Consider the following 19,756-nt stretch of genomic DNA (forward strand, 5'->3'; position numbering starts at 1 on the left):
ATCTCTACTGGCTTAGAACAGTACAGACCCAGTTATTGTAAGATTAGAAATACTTGTAAAGCGTTAATCAGTAGGACTAGAAAGTGTAATGAAAAACAATTGGTTAGGGATTGTAAATATAGTCCGAAACGGTTATTCTCGTATATAAAGAGGCGAACTCGGAGAAGTGATGGAATCCCATCACTTTTGGTACAAGCAAATCCTTTAATTTTGGCAAGAAATGATATCAAAAAAGCCGAAGCTTTATCGGAATATTTCAGCAAAGTTTTTTCTATCAGTAATGAGGAACGACCACCTATTCATTGTGATAGTGGCGTCTCGTTGATGGACCCTGTAGTTATTGAGAAAGATACTGTTTTAAGACTACTTCAGCATCTCAAACCTGATAAGTCCAGTGGTTCTGATGATATTCATCCTGGAACTATTAAAGCCCTATCAGATGTAATTGCTGAACCCTTAACGATACTGTTTGATATGTCCCTGGTTGCCCAGAAACTGTAAAGAAGCGATAATTAGTCCGGTGTATAAGGCTGGGAGTAGAGATTAAGTTAGTAATTATCGACCTGTCAGCTTAACTAGTGCAGTTGTAAAACTGATGGAAAAATTATTAGGATGACTGTTATGAACTATGTGAAAGGACATGATCTTTTATCCAGGGAACAACATGGTTTTTCGGAAAGGCCTACCATGTTTGACAAATCTCATTGCAAGAGGAGATTGGGCTGAGGCAAAAGATCGCAATACCCCTGTATATGTGATTTTCATAGATCTAAGTAAAGCCTTTGATAAAGTTTCCCATTCTGGTCTTAAATTAAAACTGGAAAGTTTTGGAATTCATTATGCAGTCATAGACCGGATAAGTGACTTTCTGCGTGACAGGAGAAAAAGGGTAAGAGTAAATGGAGCTCTCTCATCGTGGGAACCAGTAAAAAGTGGATTCCCCCAAGGCATAATCCTCGGTCCCCTTCTCTTTATACTTTATGTAAATGAATTATCAACTATAGCTGTCATCCGTCCCACTCTTCACCGATGACATAAAGATTTGGAGACCCATATATAACATGTCAGACAGAATGGTATTAAAGGAAGATCTTAACTCATTAGTGGCATGGATGAACTGGTGGTCACCAGAAGTAAATCCTAACAAAAGTGTAGTGGTGCAACTAAATAACTACGATTATTCGTATTACTACACAATATGTGGATTTGTGTCACCCAAAATAAGAAACTATAAAGATTTAGGAGTCATACTAAGCAATGATCTCAAAACAACCAGCCACTGTAGGGCTGCTGCTGCAAAAGGCTATAGGGTATTATGGTCTATTCGTAGATCTTTCCGGTATCTGGATGAGGAAATGTTTAAATTATTATACCCAACTTTCGTACGACCACATTTAGAATATGGGATTCAAGCAGCGAGTCCTTGTTTCAAATATGAGGCGGATATGCTGGAACGAGTCCAGCGCCGCGGGACTAAAATGGTGAAAGGTCTATCTGGCCTATCTTATGAAGATAGACTGAGACACCTCAACTTATTTCCGTTATCTTACCCGTAGAATACGGGGTGATCTAATATTGGCATTACATATCCTGAATGATGACCTTGGTACTAACATGTCCTATCTTTTCCTTCCATCTAGGGCTGATCATTTGAGAGGACATTCGAAGAAAGTCCAAAAACCGAGACCAAATCGTCTGCATTTAGAGTTTCGTTTCTCGCACCGAGTAGTGAATTACTGGAATTCTCTACCAGAACACGTAATATTGGACCCTCACGGTGTAACAAACTGCGAGGGTTAAAATAGGTCAATAGACCTCTTATCCTTATTACTGAAGACTAAATTGTGAAATTTAAGTGTATTTTCACCGATGACCTTGAAGTCTCAGCAAACTACTTGACAATCAGCGAAACTCACACCTTGGATTGGGAGATACTTCATTGTTGATGTTACTCAGCTTACTGGGGCCGTAATTTGACCGTGAGTACTTCTTGATGATCTTAATGGCTTTCGACTAGTGTTATTATCATCAAGTTTTTACTTTGTGGAGTGTTCTTTTGTCACATCCCCTAATTCAATTACTAATCGAATTCGAATGACACTCTCAATAAGCGTTCGGTTTATAGTATTCTATATGGCTCATACAACGCTGCTGCAATTATCGGACTGCTCTGAACATCGCTCCATTTTAGATGTATTTTGTTGTGAATGAATCCATGTAACCAAAAAATGGCAATTAAAGTGAACATGTGGAAAATAATGTGAAGATTCTCTAAGAAAATAGGAGATAAATTATAGGAAAATGCTCCTTAAATCTTCCTTTGCCGTCTGCTTTGGTGAAATGGTGAGGCATATACGTTTTTGTCCCTTTGGGTTTGAATTGTTGCCGAATTTACGACTCCAAGTGTACTTACGGTTATACGCTCTTAGCCCAAAATGTCTCTTATGTTTATGCCTGGCTAAAGACTTCTATTTACAGGGAATAAATCGTGGTCTGCTAGGAGCCTAATGAAATTCAGTCACACGTCACATCGTTGTTGCAAGTTCAGTGTTTGATAGTCATCGAAAAAGACCCGTAAAAAACCCATAGTGGGCAGTGCGTTATTTACTAAGAATGTGTCCTGATATTCAACTCAACATATAATCACACTTCATTTGTTTCAGCGTAGTACATTTAATTGCGAAAGTATACTTAGATAATAATGGCTTTTTAGAAAATCTGGTTTAAAATAGTTTCAAAAATTAACGCCATTTTAGAACTTCAGTGTCCCTCTTCAGAAACAAAATAATCTTCCTGTAAATTATGAAGCAAAATAATGTTCAACTTAAACATCTTTGATACCAACACATGGCAAAATATGGAGAGACTTATGTAGTTTGTTAACACTGAACACTGAACCTATAGAACAGCAATCTGAGGCTATCATTTCAAATCATTACTTACATTATATCTCCTCCTACGATGCTCTTGGAATTCATCTCATGTTATAGAAGTAACCTCTTGTTGCCATACCGATCAAATCTTCTAGATCTTTTTCTGCAACAGTTGACGATAAAAAATTCGGTGTTAGTGCGCATAATTAGTAAGAATTAAAAACAAACATCGTATACTGCTATAAAACTTGCACTTTTGAAGTGTTCTTTCTCATGTGTCAAGTAATGCAAAGTAGTTGACCATATCAGGGTTCATAACATGACAAAATATAGTTCATAGAAGTTTTGGGATTGCCTAATTGAGTGGGATTCATTTATGAACATTTATAAATAAAATGTACTTTTCTAGTGGTGATAACGGACTTTCCAGCAACCTGAACCTCGGATAATGATCGTGATTTTCCAGCCTGGGTTTCAGCCATGTTCATGTCAGATGAACTGTATAAATACCCTGGTTTCTGTTTCGAAGCCCATCTACCAAAGATTGATAGGATTTCTGTACTTACCTCTTAGGTTTCCATGTATTTAGTGGGAGTATGTTTTCGTCAATTAAAATATTGGCATGGTATCCATCTAACTTGCTGAAGGAGATCAATGATTCCTTTACAGTCTTCGAATCGTCCGTGGGAAATGAACGTATGTAACTCACCACAGTAGTGGATAGCCTCACACCTGATAAATAACCAACTGTAATGTGCCTAAGCACCATTCTTAAGGTTCATATCCACAAAACACGATAAACACAAAGTTTTTCTCCAACAAGTCTCTTGCTTGCTGTAATTATTGCCTACTTCTTACTTGGTGCATTGGTGACTTTAGCGGTTCGCTAAATTGCATACAAAAGAAATTATTTCAAAGTAGTAAGACGAGTATGAAAGTTTGTTCGCATAAACGTATAAAGTGACGGAACTATCACTACATTTTTAACACATTTCAGAGAAACTCAGTGCACATCACTAACATAAACCCATATATGCACATTACATAATACAGAGTACATAAATATACCTGTGTCACTGGACGAGAATGGTTCCGTAAAACAATCTAGTATGTCAGTGAAAACTGTAGTTTTAGTTAATTCTCTTTTCCCTATATCAGTGATTAGCCCAGATTTACCGTGTACTGGTACTACATTATCTAGCTTAAATGAGACGAATTTAATATTCGTGTGCATAATTATCCGTTTCTTATAGTCGCATTTGACTGATACTGATGTGTTTATAGTGGTCGCAGGAATGCTAATTTGAAGCCTACTACAGAATATTTTTTATGCATTACACTGAGCTGTTTTCTGAGCTCTAGCGCAACCGCTATGCCCTAATTTCCTAATCTGCATCATGTACGGATGAAATGGAAAGACGGTTTGTGAATGTAAAGCTCCATGTAAACTAACATCATCAGCAAGGTGCTTAAACGAGTATACATTATAAACTAAGCGTTCAGGTCTGTAGGGTTCAAACTGTTCAAGAAAGTTATGTAAATCCTTTCTAATAGAATCTGTTGCATCGCTACACAATTTAGGATGCTCTAACGGGTATATGACTAATGCCAAATGTCTATAATTTAAGTACAAAAGTAACTGTAATGAACTTTTAAAGAAATGAAGTTTAAATAAGGCAGGAACGACTGACATTTTGTCGCTTTCCAGACTGGAACGAAGCCTAAAACACGACGTTTACACTGAAAGTCAACGCAACGCCAAATTACTTTTTGTTCGTAATAATATTTTAATTCATGTTTCCTAGTTTCTTGTGAAAGTAATCTAGTCATAGATTGATGGATTCCATCTCATCCAAGCATTCCATATGTATTGGATCTAAAGGGATGTTGAAACCGTATTATTAGACGTCTCAAAATTGGTGTCTAGTGGTGAATAGGTTGATACTGTTGACAAAAACTGTCACCAGTTCACAAAGTATATTCACCGCCTGGAAATCTCACCCTTCCTTGAAGTCTACGACGCACCATTACACACCTATCGCAGCCCGGTTTTCTGATGTGAATTACTGTGTGAACGAGTGGATGCGTCTTAGGTGGTGGGGCCTAGTTTGATAGCCGGATATTTATTGAACCTGACACTAGATAGTCGCCTATTTCTTTTATTTCAGAAATTGTATCAGCAGATATTTCATTGAACTCTGCAGGCTTGGTGTTCCTTCCATAGACATCAGTTGTGGGCTGCATCAGTACGTGTGTTTGATGTGTTAATGTCCGGCTAAGTAACACTAGCATGTGGTGTTATCGCATTGGATTTGTAGGCTACCAATACTAGCATTTTGTTGTCATAAAAATACCCGCTTAGTTGACGTAGATACATCAGTCGTGGCCCCCAAATGCCCTGCTTCGGCCGAGAGTGGGGAGAGTCCGCTCTCCCTCTCAAAACGCTCTCACATGGCCACGCCTATATAGCCTCTGCCAGGGAAGTCCTACTCACTACCTTCTCGTGGCGGGGGTGTTGTTTACAAAATTGGGAGGACGAAAAGAGAATGTCCGGTGCTACGATCGGGTTGGTGGACACGACGAGTCCACTTAGGGGAGTTGGAAAACCCTGATTCCAAACCAATGGTGCACATGGGCTCCAGTATCCTGAAGGAACAAATGGCGTATGAATCAATCGTTGGTCACCGGCTACCATGGGACTGCATCTCCTCACGATGCTCCACTGTCTTGTGGATCAGACCTTTAGGTCAAAGGCTCCGGGTGTGGCTCCCTAAGAAAACCACCCGCTTCGGTTTGGGCACCAGGGTAGTATCACAGCCCTCACACAAATCAAATGAGATTTGCGTGGCGCATATATATCTGGTGCTTCCTTGTACCAATATTTATGTGTTCAGTAATAAATAATAATAATACCTTAGAACTTATTTAAATTTCTGAAATATCCAGCACGTTGCTAGCTTTATAATACAACAAAAATTTTTTACACTTGCTTCCTCGACAATCGTTCTAATGCTTTTGTTATTATAAGAATATTTTGTTTATTCACAGAATTGAGACTTTTATTTCTAGTACGGATCAAGAATTTTTTGTGTTTTACCATGACCACTTTGAATCGATTGCTGCATGGTACGCGTCTAGAAAGTTTGGGCATCTGATTAACAGTTTCTAAATATAAGTTTTTTTGGATTCCCATTTTCGAATTACTAACTGTTGTCGATTGTTTTTAAGCTATCAGGAACTGCTAACTAATTAGCGACTTTTTTTCACTTCATTCCATATTGCTCAGTTGGTCTACAGAAACTAGACCAGCTGAATCAATTTCTCACACTTTTCTTTACAGGCTAAACATATACCTTATATATTTATTTATTTAAATATAAATATTGGTACAAAGGGGCACCAGATATATATGCGCCACGCAAATCTCATTTGATTTGTGTGAGGGCTGTGATACTACCCTGGTGCCCAAACCGAAGCGGGTGGTTTTCTTAGGGAGCCACACCCGGAGCCTTTGACCTAAAGGTCTGATCCACAAGACAGTGGAGCATCGTGAGGAGATGCAGTCCCATGGTAGCCGGTGACCAACGATTGATTCATACGCCATTTGTTCCTTCAGGATACTGGAGCCCATGTGCACCATTGGTTTGGAATCAGGGTTTTCCAACTCCCCTAAGTGGACTCGTCGTGTCCACCAACCCGATCGTAGCACCGGACATTCTCTTTTCGTCCTCCCAATTTTGTAAACAACACCCCCGCCACGAGAAGGTAGTGAGTAGGACTTCCCTGGCAGAGGCTATATAGGCGTGGCCATGTGAGAGCGTTTTGAGAGGGAGAGCGGACTCTCCCCACTCTCGGTCGAACCAGGGCATTTGGGGGCTACTCAACTTCTTGGCTTGGGATAAATTAACTAAACAAAATATTTGTTATGATCCACTTTCATTTTTAATATTTTAACTGTCTCATTGTGGTCATCTATTTTAAATGTCACTTGATAAAAACTCTTTTACCATAGATTTGTTTGGTGATGTAACTGTTTTATTCTCCAACCTTTCAAAGCAACTTTAAAAGCGAAATTTAATCTCCATACATCTACAAACTGCACTATGGAGCGTCTTACATTATTTCATCTACGACGAGCCGACAGAACTAATGAACCTGAAACTAGAACTATTATAGATCAAATGGAAACGGAAAGCCTTGTTAGTAAAGCGTATTATGAGAAACTTTGTCAATGGAAGGATGATGCACTTCGGTTGTTCAAAATAAACCACGTAAACTATCTCAACAAGCGACTTTTCAATCTGCCTATGAGTTTTGAACATTTAGATGCAAGCCAACCGTGGTTGGCTTATTGGATTGTACATGCTTTAAGACTGCTGAACTTTGTAATCCCTGAAGAAACCTCGGTAAAATTAATATCGTTCCTAGCATCCTCTCAGGTATGTAACCTGTTTTCAGTTTTTGAGGTATTGCTAAATTTCATCCAGTTATCTTTTACAGAGTGTTACACAGTCGAAGCTACTTTTCTTGATTCAGTAATTACAACAGTGGTTTAATCAGGGCATACATACTAGGTATAGAGAAAGAAAAGAGGTATGATATTTCAGGATTCAGTTTCTAGAGGAAGATGAATATTGAACGCACCTCTACCAGTGCAAACGATTCTAACTCATTTCACCCAAAGTCTTTGATTACTGGTTACTATAATCACACAAACTCCTACCAATTAGTGTGCACCTGCCTACATGACTCAGTCCAACATTCGGTATCTTCACGAAGTGATTCCACGCCATGATTCGACCGCCCCTAGCTTCTAACGTACTTATACACTAAACAACACCTACTCCAACCACCTCATTTACTGAAGATTTACCTCAGCAATCAATCTTCCATCTCTACCTAGTACCCTAGACTCAAACTCGACATTGCCTACTCGTTAGTCGCAAAACACATAAGCGATGCCTCAAAGGCATTTGCGATCAAATACCATTAACCAGTGAATATCCTCCATTCTTAATGTCAATGTTTCACATCCATAAAGCATAACGGATCAAACTGATGCATAGTAATTTCGTTCTTTGGTTGATGTTATAACTGGTGTCCGTGTACCCTATTAATGTACAAGGTAATGATACCGCCGATTAGAGAACAGTGACTTATCGGCCGGACCAATAATGCATAAACCCTTACGAGCAGTCTAGAGTCTTTACCGGTCCTTCTTCCTGTCTGGCCCTGCCTGTTAAATCCAGAACACCAATCTCAGCCTCCACGATATGAGTCATGTATTTCAAACATGCTGGGTTTATATACGAACCAAACAGACCATGTCATACCATAAAATAGAAAATAACATTTGTACATGATGGAGCCAAAAAGTGGATGTAAATGTGGGAGATTATAATTGATAAACCGGGCATAACTCAAGAACGGTAAATCGTATAATAACAGTCTATGGGTCAAAATAAAGCTTATAATAAGAGGAATATGAATATACATAGTTTATTTACCTAACAATTATACAATAAAAATATATGTATAGTATTAGTCCATAAATGGATCTCAATAGTTACCATTCACTTCTCGTCGGGATATGGATAGCTTACCTGTGGTACAATCGATATAAGTTCGCAAAAGATAAACCGATATTTCGTCAGACACCAGCCCATCAACACTGATGTTGACTCCAAAGATAAATGAAGCAGTCTATACACTCAACTACTTCATTCCCTGTCGTTAATTCAGGAGATGATTCAGGTCTGTCCTGAAGCAATATTTTGCATTTGGAGGGAGAGAATCGCATCCCTAACATGCTTGTGTTGTTGCTTAAAGTGGTCAAAAGACTGTATTTTGTCAGCGCGGTGGCGTTCGAAGCGAATGGTTCGGGGTTAGTGTCCTGGAGTGAGCATCAACTTTGATTCATTGACATCTAGCTGACGAGTCCCGAGTGGGACGGAGCACGCGTCCTGGATTCCACTGCTAGCCATATTCCATCTACTCTATACTGACTTGTTTTAATTGCTATATGGAGGCAATCCGGGCAGAATACGCATGTCAGCCAAGACTGATCAAATTTCAGTCGAAATAGCAACAACTCGATAATCCAAAAAATTTCAAATTGAGTTATTGAAAAACTATGTTTTTGGAGAATGATGAAATACGTACTATGTGAAAGGGTTTGTGCGAAACTGTCCTAGGTTTGCGAGTGTAAACTACCTCTGTGTAATCATAGTTTTGGTATGGTGAGAATTCTTATCTAGATGTTTTTCGCTCTAGATGACCATAGTTGTGCTAACTTTTGTGGTGCTCGCGCATGTGTATTTTTTCCTCATGTTTTACTTCATAATCCTAAAGGCAGTCAGAGTGTGCTTAAATTATGTTTAGAGTATGTTTACGGAGATGCCAAGATAATTAAAATATTGTTCTGGTTCTGAGGTTCAAACGTTCTCGGTTTATTTGAGGTAAAATTAGATGGTATACTTGGGATAATGGATGGAATGTATGTCATGGAGAGGTACTTAGTTGTAGATAGTTTAATGTGTAAATAATCGTTTTGTCCGTGACATGCTATTAAAAGGTGGTAGGTAGGAAATTTTCTAAGTCTCTTTGGAATTACGCTATGTCAAGAAAAAAACACTTAAAAAGTTGATTTACAAAAAGCCAGAACACTAGTACAAGTTGTGGTAGTTGGTGTCCACAAATGCAAGCAGTGTCAAAAGTCTGGTAAATATGGAATGTTAAAGATGTACCAGGTCATTTTCTAACAGTATAATTTCACCCTTTCACCATTTTCAGGCATCCGTACATGTATAAACACTCCAATTAATTTTACCGATTGACAGTTTTTTCCGAAAAATAATTTCAAAGGGTATCTATATTCAAACTGTCTATGTAGTTGTCCGCGACTGCACAATAGCAAAAGTTAAACTATAGTTTAAGCTTACCACAGCGTATGATGCTCTTTGATAAACTTTATGACTTCGATTTCTCTTCAAATAATATCCTTCATGTCCTTCAGACAAATCATCATCTTTCCAGTTATTTACCTTATACTCAAGAAGCATATGGTTGAAATAAAATACCCAAATTACTAATCCGTATTATGCAAAATATTGTTTTTCGAAAGATAAATGAACTTTTCATGTTAGGCTATTAACTAATATAATGTGGTTTGATATTTCAGAACTATTACAATCTTATAGGTAGTACTTTAATATGCAATAAGGTGGTCGAATTTATGAACTGCTTTTTAAATCAAGTGGTTTTACAACGCGAGTTTTCCGAATACATCTGAAATAAACATTTTCACTTATGGTATGGATCAAAATTCTACTTACAAATTGAGGGATGAGCTTTGAAATCCACTGCACATTTTGGATATATAGCTGTTAAAAATGACAGTCATTGGTGAGGGAACTGCAGGCTAAATTCACATATCGTATTACTTAAATTTTTGACATACTTCGTGTGTAATGGCAATTCTCATTCATCACGTTCTCGATTATAAGCCACACTAAATGTCTGGGCTAATAATACTGCCTGGTCACTCAAACTGAAGCACATTGAGCGGGGTTCGAACCTGGGACTTGGGTGGCTGAATGTCGAACACCTTAACCGTTAAGCCCCAGCCTACTAATAGATGGACGATAGGCCTTACATGTTAAAAACTCCAGTGTTTAAGATTATCACAACAAATAATAAGATAGTATGCCTAGGTTGTAAGTAATGTTGAAACATAAAAGCTCAGTGGTTTTTATTGCTTTTGCGCCATATATTTCGAACAATCCGGTCACACGTATACCTGTGAAGACATTTTATATGAAAATTAATAAAGGTTAGTTTTCATTATAAAACACCTTGACAAGTATATGTGTGACCAGATTGTTCGAAATGTATGGTGCAAATACATCACATTTTCCAAATCAACTATCTTTTCATTGCTCTATCAAATTTTATAAAAGGGTTGATTGCTTTAGTTTTTTATTGGATTTTTTTAGTTTAAGGAATGCTTTTATCGAGTTTTGAGCCCAGTTTTGGATGGGGATTCACTTGTATTCAGTCATTCGGAGGTTATATACGCTTGGTCAAATTTACTTTAGTTTATGCATATTACCACCCTCTGTTAGTAAATCTTCGTTATTACTGTTGATGACATTGTAATTCAGATCAGATAAATTTCACATATTTTAAAAATGTCCCAACAAGTTAGCTTCAGTAGTTTGAAAGACTACTAAGAGGAATGTATAAAACTTCAAATAAACAACAAATAATAGAGAACTATCATCTCGTAATGGTTCGTGTCCTATTAGCTGTTTTAATTATTACAAAGAAATTTTAGTATTTCCTTGGTGATTTTATAACTGGCATCTGAATTCGCTTTGTGTCTTGTAATTTAGTCTTACCACTTATTGTTCACCAAATTCCTTGTTTTTTTCTATCTATAGCATCCGGACGGTGGTTTTGGTGGAGGGCCTTATCAGTTTGCACACCTTGCAACTTCATATGGTGCAGTTAATTGTTTGGCTTCTTTATGTCGCCGAGATGCCCTAGATATTATTAATCGGGATGCACTGGCTGACTGGATGCGGAAACTTCATCAGCCAGACGGTTCATTTTTAATGCATTTGGGAGGTGAAGCTGATGTTCGAGGTGCCTACTGTGCCACAGCAGTTGCAAAACTTACTGGGTTGCTTAAAAAATATCCTGATTTGTTTGAATCTACTGCAGAGTGGGTGGCTAGTTGTCAGGTGGGGTATTTTTACGTGTTCATGGGATTAATTATTTCAAATATATGATTTAACACCTCTTTTCTGCATGAAAAGAGTTTATATATCTGGGAGTAATATATAATAGGAAACTATTGTCCATAAATAACCAATTGTTTATGCTAGGAATTTTGCCGGTTTTTTTATTCAATCAAATAAGGTCTTTTCTAAATCCAAACAGTCAGCGGACAAACCACCTGTTCATTTTTATCACCGACTCAACTCAGCAACCTAGCACAAGTCTGTTTCAACATCAAACTTTAGATTACATTAATTTTGATGTTGTAGATAGTAACTTGCTACTCAAACCAAAGTAGGAACAATGGATTTAAAGCTAGGGTCTAATAACTTTAAGATTTTGAGTTTGACTTTTTTAATCATATTAATAATATTTTGTGTTTCGGGAGAGTTAAACGCTTGCTCAAAGTAGTGTTATTCTTCGTTTGATTCACAATACAATTATATTAACTTTAATTGAATAATATATAATGAAAAAGGGAAAAACGATGTCTCTTATGTGATCTACTCGAAAGTTCGCCACGCAAGTAACTGACAAAAGCTTATGGAGAAATGTAAATTGCTTCCAAGCAGGATTCTATTCCTGTACTCACCTTGGGTCGTGATCAGATTGAAGTACTTGAGAAGTTCGTGTATCTAGGTAGCTGCATAAGTGCTGGTGGTGGTGTGAGTGATGAGATCGATGCACGTATAATGAAAGCCAGAGCGGCTTATGCCAATCTGGGCCATCTTTGGCGCCTTCGTAATGTTAGTCTGGCTGTAAAAGGTCGGATCTACAACGCGTCGGTGAGAGCAGTTCCGCTCTATGTTTGTGAAACCTGGCCTCTCCGAGTTGAGGATTTTAGACGTCTCTCTGTATTCGATCATCGTTGTCTCCGAAGGATTGCTGACATCCAGCGGCAACACCATGTTAGTAATGCAGAGGTTCGGCATCGTGTGTTCGGGCACAGAGACGACAACCCAATTGGTGTCACCACCTTGAAACACCGACTTCGGTGGCTTGGACATATTCTACGAATGTCGTCTCAGAGAATTCCACGTCTTGCATTATTTGCCGACTCTGGGACTGGTTGGAAAAAGCGGAGAGGTGGTCAGTGTATGGCATGGTGTCGTGGTATGAAAGTAAGCTGCGAAGGACTGGCTTCTGTTGGTCCTTCACGACTTGCTGGCTGGGGTCCGAGAGATGGTGCAACACAGTGGCTAGAGACGTTATCAGATATGGCTCAGAATAGAAGCCAATAGCGATCCTGCTGTAACTTTCTTTTGCTTTCTGCATAAAGAGTGGTTATAACCTCATTAACTGAGAGAGTTCTTCTGGTTGTACATTTCGGTTTCCCTCACTATTACTTTTTTTCTTTTTTTAATATGCATATATATATATAATTTATTGCAGACGTATGAAGGTGGTTTCGGTGGTCAACCTGGATTAGAGGCTCATGGTGGTTATGCTTTCTGTGCAGTAGCAACACTGTGTCTTTTAGAAAGGTCAGAGTTAATTAATTTGCCTAGACTATTGTGTTGGGTCAGCCATCGTCAAATGGCAACAGAAGGTGGTTTTCAGGTAAGGAATTTTTTGCATTCTGTATTTTTACGCACAAAAAATGAATAAGTAATTACTATGAATAATCCATTCCATTATCATGTAATATCAGTTCAGACACTGACTTCTGCAACTTAGCTTGAAATTGTAACCGAGTGGCTAACAGTAGATTGTCCAGAAAAATGAACCCTCAGATGGTCTTTTTTTATCGTATGAGAATCTTCGCTACTAAATATTAGTAAATAAAATGTATATAGTTCAATTTAAGTGTCTCTGATTTCAAATAATTACAAATATAAATGAATTTAAGCTTTTTATCAAAAGTTAAACCGCATAAGAAGAAACTGAAAAAAAGAATACTTAAGTGAACTATTTTCAAAAATCAATTAGTACATTACATAAGCAAACAGGTAATTACTCCATACTTAAGTGCATTTCATTATCATTTTAATTGGTTTCCTTATGCTTATAAATGGAATTTATTATATTGGTGATTTTATAAGACCTTAGTAATACATTCTCATCATAAAACTCCATAAATTTTAGTTATCTGATAATTTTATCATGAAGTTAAAGTCCTCAACTGAAGTGGTTATTTCTTGTTTCAATTAAAAATTTTAATACAAGTAACTGCTAAGTAGGACAACACGCACATCTTCAACTTCACTTCTAGTTACCATTTGATAACTTCTGTGTTATGTAAATATTTTTGTTGTAATCTGTTTGTATCGAAACGATCTTATAAGGAATTAATGTAGCAGAGTTATCAAAGATTAGTTTCATATGTTCAAAATGATATTTATAATTATTTAACAAGGTAAAAAGCCTTAGCGAGAAAATGTTCCGTTGAATTGAAACAGGAATGGTCGTCGAAATCGCCAACTTTTACCATAAAATGTTTTTGATCCTGTAATCTACATATAAGTAAATTCCTTGTTATTAGACTTCGTTTAGTATTTTCTATGTGTAACTTGTAAATTAAAGTGATATTAAGGGTTATATCATGTTTTTCCTATTATGCTAACCTATATGTAATCAGTTCTTGTTACACCGGTTGTATATATGGTTTTTAAATTATATTCAGTTGATTCATCATACTCATAACATTTAGATTGACTAAATCCTGCTGTCTTTCGACTTATAGTTGACTTTTTAAAACATTCACAGATTAAGCTGCAACATAAAATATTTTTGTTCTGTTAATAAGTTGTTGATCTTCATTCCAAGGGTAGAACAAATAAATTGGTGGATAGTTGCTACTCTTTTTGGCAAGGTGCTATTTTCCCAATTGTCGAGGAACTTTTATGGCTGTCTGGTGACCCTGCGCTTAATGACATGGATACGTTGTTTAACCCTTCTGCCTTGCAAGTAAGTTTCGTTAATTTATATTTGGAATATGGCATGTAACATTTTGGTAGGTTTTTAGCTTCAGAATCTGCTTGGTCAAACTAGAACATCATACACAACAGTGAGGTGTCACTAAAAGATGTACAAATATCCAATGAATTGTTGGTTAAATTATCCGACCTTCAAGCATTAGCTAACTTTTTGAACTTCGTTCTGCGTGCTTCGAGTAAACAATCCAGTAGTGTTAATATGTTTTACACACATAAGCATGATTAGAGGGCGTGTACGCGAATCTGTATTCATTTACTGAGTTACACATTATAGGTACAAACGTAAATAATATTGCTCCTAGCCCAAGTGTTTATCATCCCAAGTTACCACAAATCAACACAATGAGTAGTTAGAAAGAGAGTTAAAAGAACGAATATCATTTCATTGGCAAGAGTGAATAGTTAAAAACAAAGAAACAAATCAATATAGAAGTATGGAATAATACACTGCTGAGGCATTGGCAATCCATGAATTCAAGCCTGAACTTTGCGTGCAGAAATAATACAATATTTGAAAGTTAGTTTCTGAATATTGATTACACTTATTTCGGGGGTCCCCTAGTAAGAAATCCGTATCTCTTCATACAATTCAGACCAGCAGTCATTGACTTCGTGGACTGATGTCATACGTTGGTTATACCCCCTTAATCTTCTTACAACCTACTAGCCATTTCAACATACATCATGGCGATAACCTGTGACTCTGGTCATACGTAACACATCCCACCTACTTTTGTGCATAAACGTTCACAACTCCATTCGGTTTACTACCTTTACCTAATGATTTAGGCTTAGCATCAACATGACCCACTTGTTAGTTCTACTGTATGCAAGGGATGTTCCAAAGTTATCTACAATTAGACTGCGATTTACGTGTATTCACTTTCTTAAGCCATGTTTTACACTCGTAAAATAGCGTAAGATGAACTACCACGCACTATGTTATCCCTTTGGTTGGTATATGTACGTTAATCTACTTCATGGATAGTGATGTGGATTTCCAATGGTCAGGTTAGCCTTTGGCTTTCTCATTAAGAGCGTCTAAACCATCTAGGCTAATTAAACTATCAAGATCTAGGTATTGACTGATGCATCCATCTGCTTCATACTTGATTGTCAGTTTGCTTATAAACAGTGGTTCAGTGAGGTCAATTTAATGGTAGTAGTACATTATAGCAACTCTCCTACAATCAATTTCGATTATGGTTAACTTTCGTTAAGCCCTTTTATTAACTTGATTAACAGACAATGTTGTTTTAGCAGCAACAATATGTCTATTTTTTTGTTCTATTATGATCACTATCTTGTCTGTATAGACGTGTACGCTTGATCAAATGACAGCCTACGCGCACATCTCTCTAGCTTAAATGTTAATATCTTGAATAACGTTCGATGAATCATTCTCTTCCCCATGTATATATGTACTCGAATCCTATTAATAACCTTTGTCTTGCTGTGTCCTTATTCGATTTGACCATAAATTCGCCTCTATATTTGCTTGCACACACATATTCACCTCTCTGTTTCAAACTCGTTCAATGTGCTTGTAGCTTCGTGATCTGTGCTATCCGCTAATAAACTGTAGTCGCCGCTTCTTATTGCCTTCTGATTTCAAACACCGTTGGGATTTATATAATAACAGTTATTAAGGCGATTGATTAACGAAGCTAAGCCACTACAACTTGGGTTTCAGGAGTAGGAAAAATGACTTTGGGTAGTGTGATCTGATTTTCAAGGCACGGGATTCAGACAATAAAAGCTCCAACATGCAGTTGCTAGTGGTTGTTGAATATTAATTAGAAAGGGTTGATAATTAAAGTATAAAACGGAAACGGAGTTAAGGGTAAACAGAACTGGCACTTCTCGACTGCTCACATCTGGAAACTGAACTATTATTAATGGTTTCATCCACCTAAAAGGATATTAAGAAAAACATAAACAATGGCCTTCTCGCAAATTGTTTTTGGTTGTGTAGTATTAGCTTCATGGCTTCTAAACCTTACCACTGGCACTAAAACACATTTTTCTGACTGATATTTTATAACCTCTCCCTTCGTCTGCAAGAAAGCAGCCACACTGAAAGTGCCCGTTATGCGTAAGAGACATTGCACTGCTGTTATGGCACATTAAACTTGACAAAATAGCTTCACTATAACTCGGAATTCTCTGCTCCCGGTAAAGTCGCTTTTAACTTGCCTAGCATGATATGAATCGAAGCAAGAAGTGTTTCAGGAATTATAACTCGATTTAGTTGTTACGCTAAGTAGGGATGGCTATTGAGTTAGGAAGTAACTATGGTTTGCTGATATGACATAAACATAGTGATAACTGTATTTTTGTTTCTAGGTTCAGCATTACGCCATAGTGTTCGTGGATCTGTGGCATAACCTTGTGTTAAAAATGTATTTATTGTTTCATATCTGTTTAGTTAACGTAATTCATCCTGTCTATTTTTATTCATGAAGATTTATTTAGCAGCTTACAGTGTCACTATGACGAACTAATCGATGAGTAAAACATTCCCTTTTCGTCTGAATCTTTATACTTAGAAATTGTTTGACAAATGATAATTATCTTGCCCGTGTGATAACCTTTTTAACGTTTTTTTTCAACTGGACTATAAACCCATTGATATAGCAGATAAGTGTGATGGTAGATTATTTCCTAGATTGCTGTATGGTCTCGAACCACTATGCCTATTCTTGAATTTCCCAGTCAGTCAGCTAGGACCAGGCACACATATGCATCGGTCCAAGTTGCCATACCTCATTAGCACAACAACATCAACAACAAATTCATAGTAGTTAATTTAGTGGCGGTAATATATAAAAGAAAGGTTGTATATAAGGATATAGTACAGGAAGAAAGACAGATATGAAGCATTTTTAATCTCAAGATTTAGGGGAAGATAAAGGGTGTATACACCTGCGCTATTGTGATCGATTCTGAACCATGTCACCTAGAGTCTCCAATCACTGGTTACGATAGTCACGCTAACCCCAACCAAGTAGTCCGCATCTACCAATATGGCTCAGACTAGAAGTTAGTGACTTCAAGCACTGATGCCACGTTTTGGCCTGGCTGCCCGTAACTTTTCCCAATGACCAAATAAATCTTTTCAGTAGCGTAACGAAGAAAAACAAGATATGTCAGTACTATTACAGACATTACAAGTTTATCCACTGAAATATTCCCTTCTGTCTGGGCTACTGGATCAATCCTTTTGAAATTGGTTTTCATCAGTTTAGAATATTCATCGTAGATACATTACTGAATATTTTAAAGTCAGTTTCTGATGTCACATTGAAAAAAGCCATCCTTATAATGAAAGAAGTTAATAATTTTTACGACATCCCATTAATTAATAAACCTGTATTAGATTTATTCAAATTAAATAGATTAACAAATTTTCACTTTCGTCCCAACCATAATTTGACGTAACACGTGCGTATTAAGACCATGACATACTTTACTTAATCGCAACTAAGTATTTATTTATACTCGTTGATTGATTGTTATAGTGCTCATCATCGGAATCCTAAATGTCGATTATTGTCTTAGAGCTAACTGCTTCTCGTGTTACTAGAAACTACCTGCAAAGGGGGTTGAATCTCTGTAAACCACTTGGTTAATTTATCATTTACTCACTATCTGATAATATTAATTTACTTAATAAAAGTTGTGATAATTTTTAGGACTAAGAAACTATGAAAATTTATCAATTCATAATTTTATTCTTTACTAGGAATATATACTGCTCTGTTGCCAAAAGGTTCTTACACTCGTCCAGGTCTGAGTGTGCATGCAGATGATTCTTCTGGTGAAAAATTGTCGTCTTCAAATAAAAATTTCGCGTCTGAATACGATGTATCTACTTGTGATGGTGGATTAATTGATAAACCTGGAAAAAACCCTGATGCATATCACACGTGTTACTCATTAAGCGGATTGAGCGTAGCACAACATTCTCCTCGTTGCCGTGTTGAATCATACCAAAAACATGGTCTTCCTCATCCATCACCTGCTGTGGATGTATTAGGTGAAGAATTAGGTAATGAACTGGTCGACTTAGATCCTACTCATAATATCGTGCATGATGGTTTAGCATTTACTGTCACGTACTTTTCTGAGCTGGATAATGGTCGTTCACCAAAAGATGCAGAGGAACTAGCGTTGGCGGCAGCGGAAAAGTACTCTGTACCCGCATTATCAGTATTCCAAAAACAGAAAAGTCTTACGGAGATCCATACCTATGATACCAGTGATAATGAAATCAATGTTCCCCAGCATTCCCAATCAATGAACACTTGTACAACGCCGTAAATATTTTATAAGATTGTGTGGGGTGTGTCGGCGAGAATGATTGGTTGTTTGCTTAGTCAGACTTGTAGATACTCTGACAGATGTTAGATGAGTTATATATTCTTCTATCTTTATTATCATTTTTATTATTCTTATTATCGATTGTCACTGAATTGTGTCGGTTTTTGGTGTGTAAATATATCTACGTTCTGGTCAAGCTAATCACGTGTTCTTGATCTGGGCTGTGCTGAAGTCCTGTAGAATAGATACTGGGAGGGAATCTAGTGTAGGTATTCATCTAAAGCAAATTAACGTCCCATTCGTAAAGACGAAAAAATCAGAGCGTTATAACAGATTGTCGTTTTTATTTTTGCAGAAAAAAACTACAATTTGATTGTTATCACTTTTTGTTGATGTAAATTTCCCGCAAGTTTATGCTTTGTTTACATTTGGGGAAGCTGTGGAGACTGGGTTATACTTTGCTGGGAGACCGTATATTAGCGTTGCACTGACAACTAATATGGATCCGACAAATAAATACCTGAATGAAAATGAATTTATGAATATTAGTTTTGTTTACGAGAATCAATATTGTATGTCTATAATGTAGATCAAACAATAAAGTGAAATATGTGACTGTCACAATATGATTTTGGCATTCTGTTAATAATGTGTTCTCTTTACAACATTAAACAAATCAGAAGTTCAACCTATCAAATTTTAAATACATAATTGTTAAGTCGGCTTACAGTAAACTCTATCAGAGCCTCCAGAGGCTCATAAAGAGTCCCAACCAATCAGCGACTAATTAGAAGCTATGCTACTAAAATAACGAGATCCTGATTGGCTGTTTAACATACTGCT

The 19,756-nt window shown here is 37.0% G+C and overlaps 1 protein-coding gene across 1 annotated transcript; it reads left to right on the forward strand.

The window, feature by feature from the left end:
* The first annotated feature begins 1,927 nt into the window (after positions 1–1,927).
* On the forward strand, positions 1,928–19,111 carry Smp_065780 (putative protein farnesyltransferase beta subunit (caax farnesyltransferase beta subunit) (ras proteins prenyltransferase beta) (ftase-beta)). Its single transcript, XM_018789488.1, has 6 exons — positions 1,928–1,979; positions 6,886–7,312; positions 11,315–11,617; positions 13,047–13,214; positions 14,421–14,561; positions 18,335–19,111. The coding sequence occupies exons 2-6, from the start codon at positions 6,977–6,979 to the stop codon at positions 18,911–18,913; spliced, it is 1,527 nt and encodes a 508-aa protein (XP_018654926.1). The 5' UTR covers positions 1,928–1,979; positions 6,886–6,976; the 3' UTR covers positions 18,914–19,111.
* Positions 19,112–19,756: the final 645 nt, after the last annotated feature.

Source organism: Schistosoma mansoni, chromosome W (genome assembly GCF_000237925.1).
Source record: "Schistosoma mansoni strain Puerto Rico chromosome W, complete genome".
Taxonomy (NCBI): domain Eukaryota; kingdom Metazoa; phylum Platyhelminthes; class Trematoda; order Strigeidida; family Schistosomatidae; genus Schistosoma; species Schistosoma mansoni.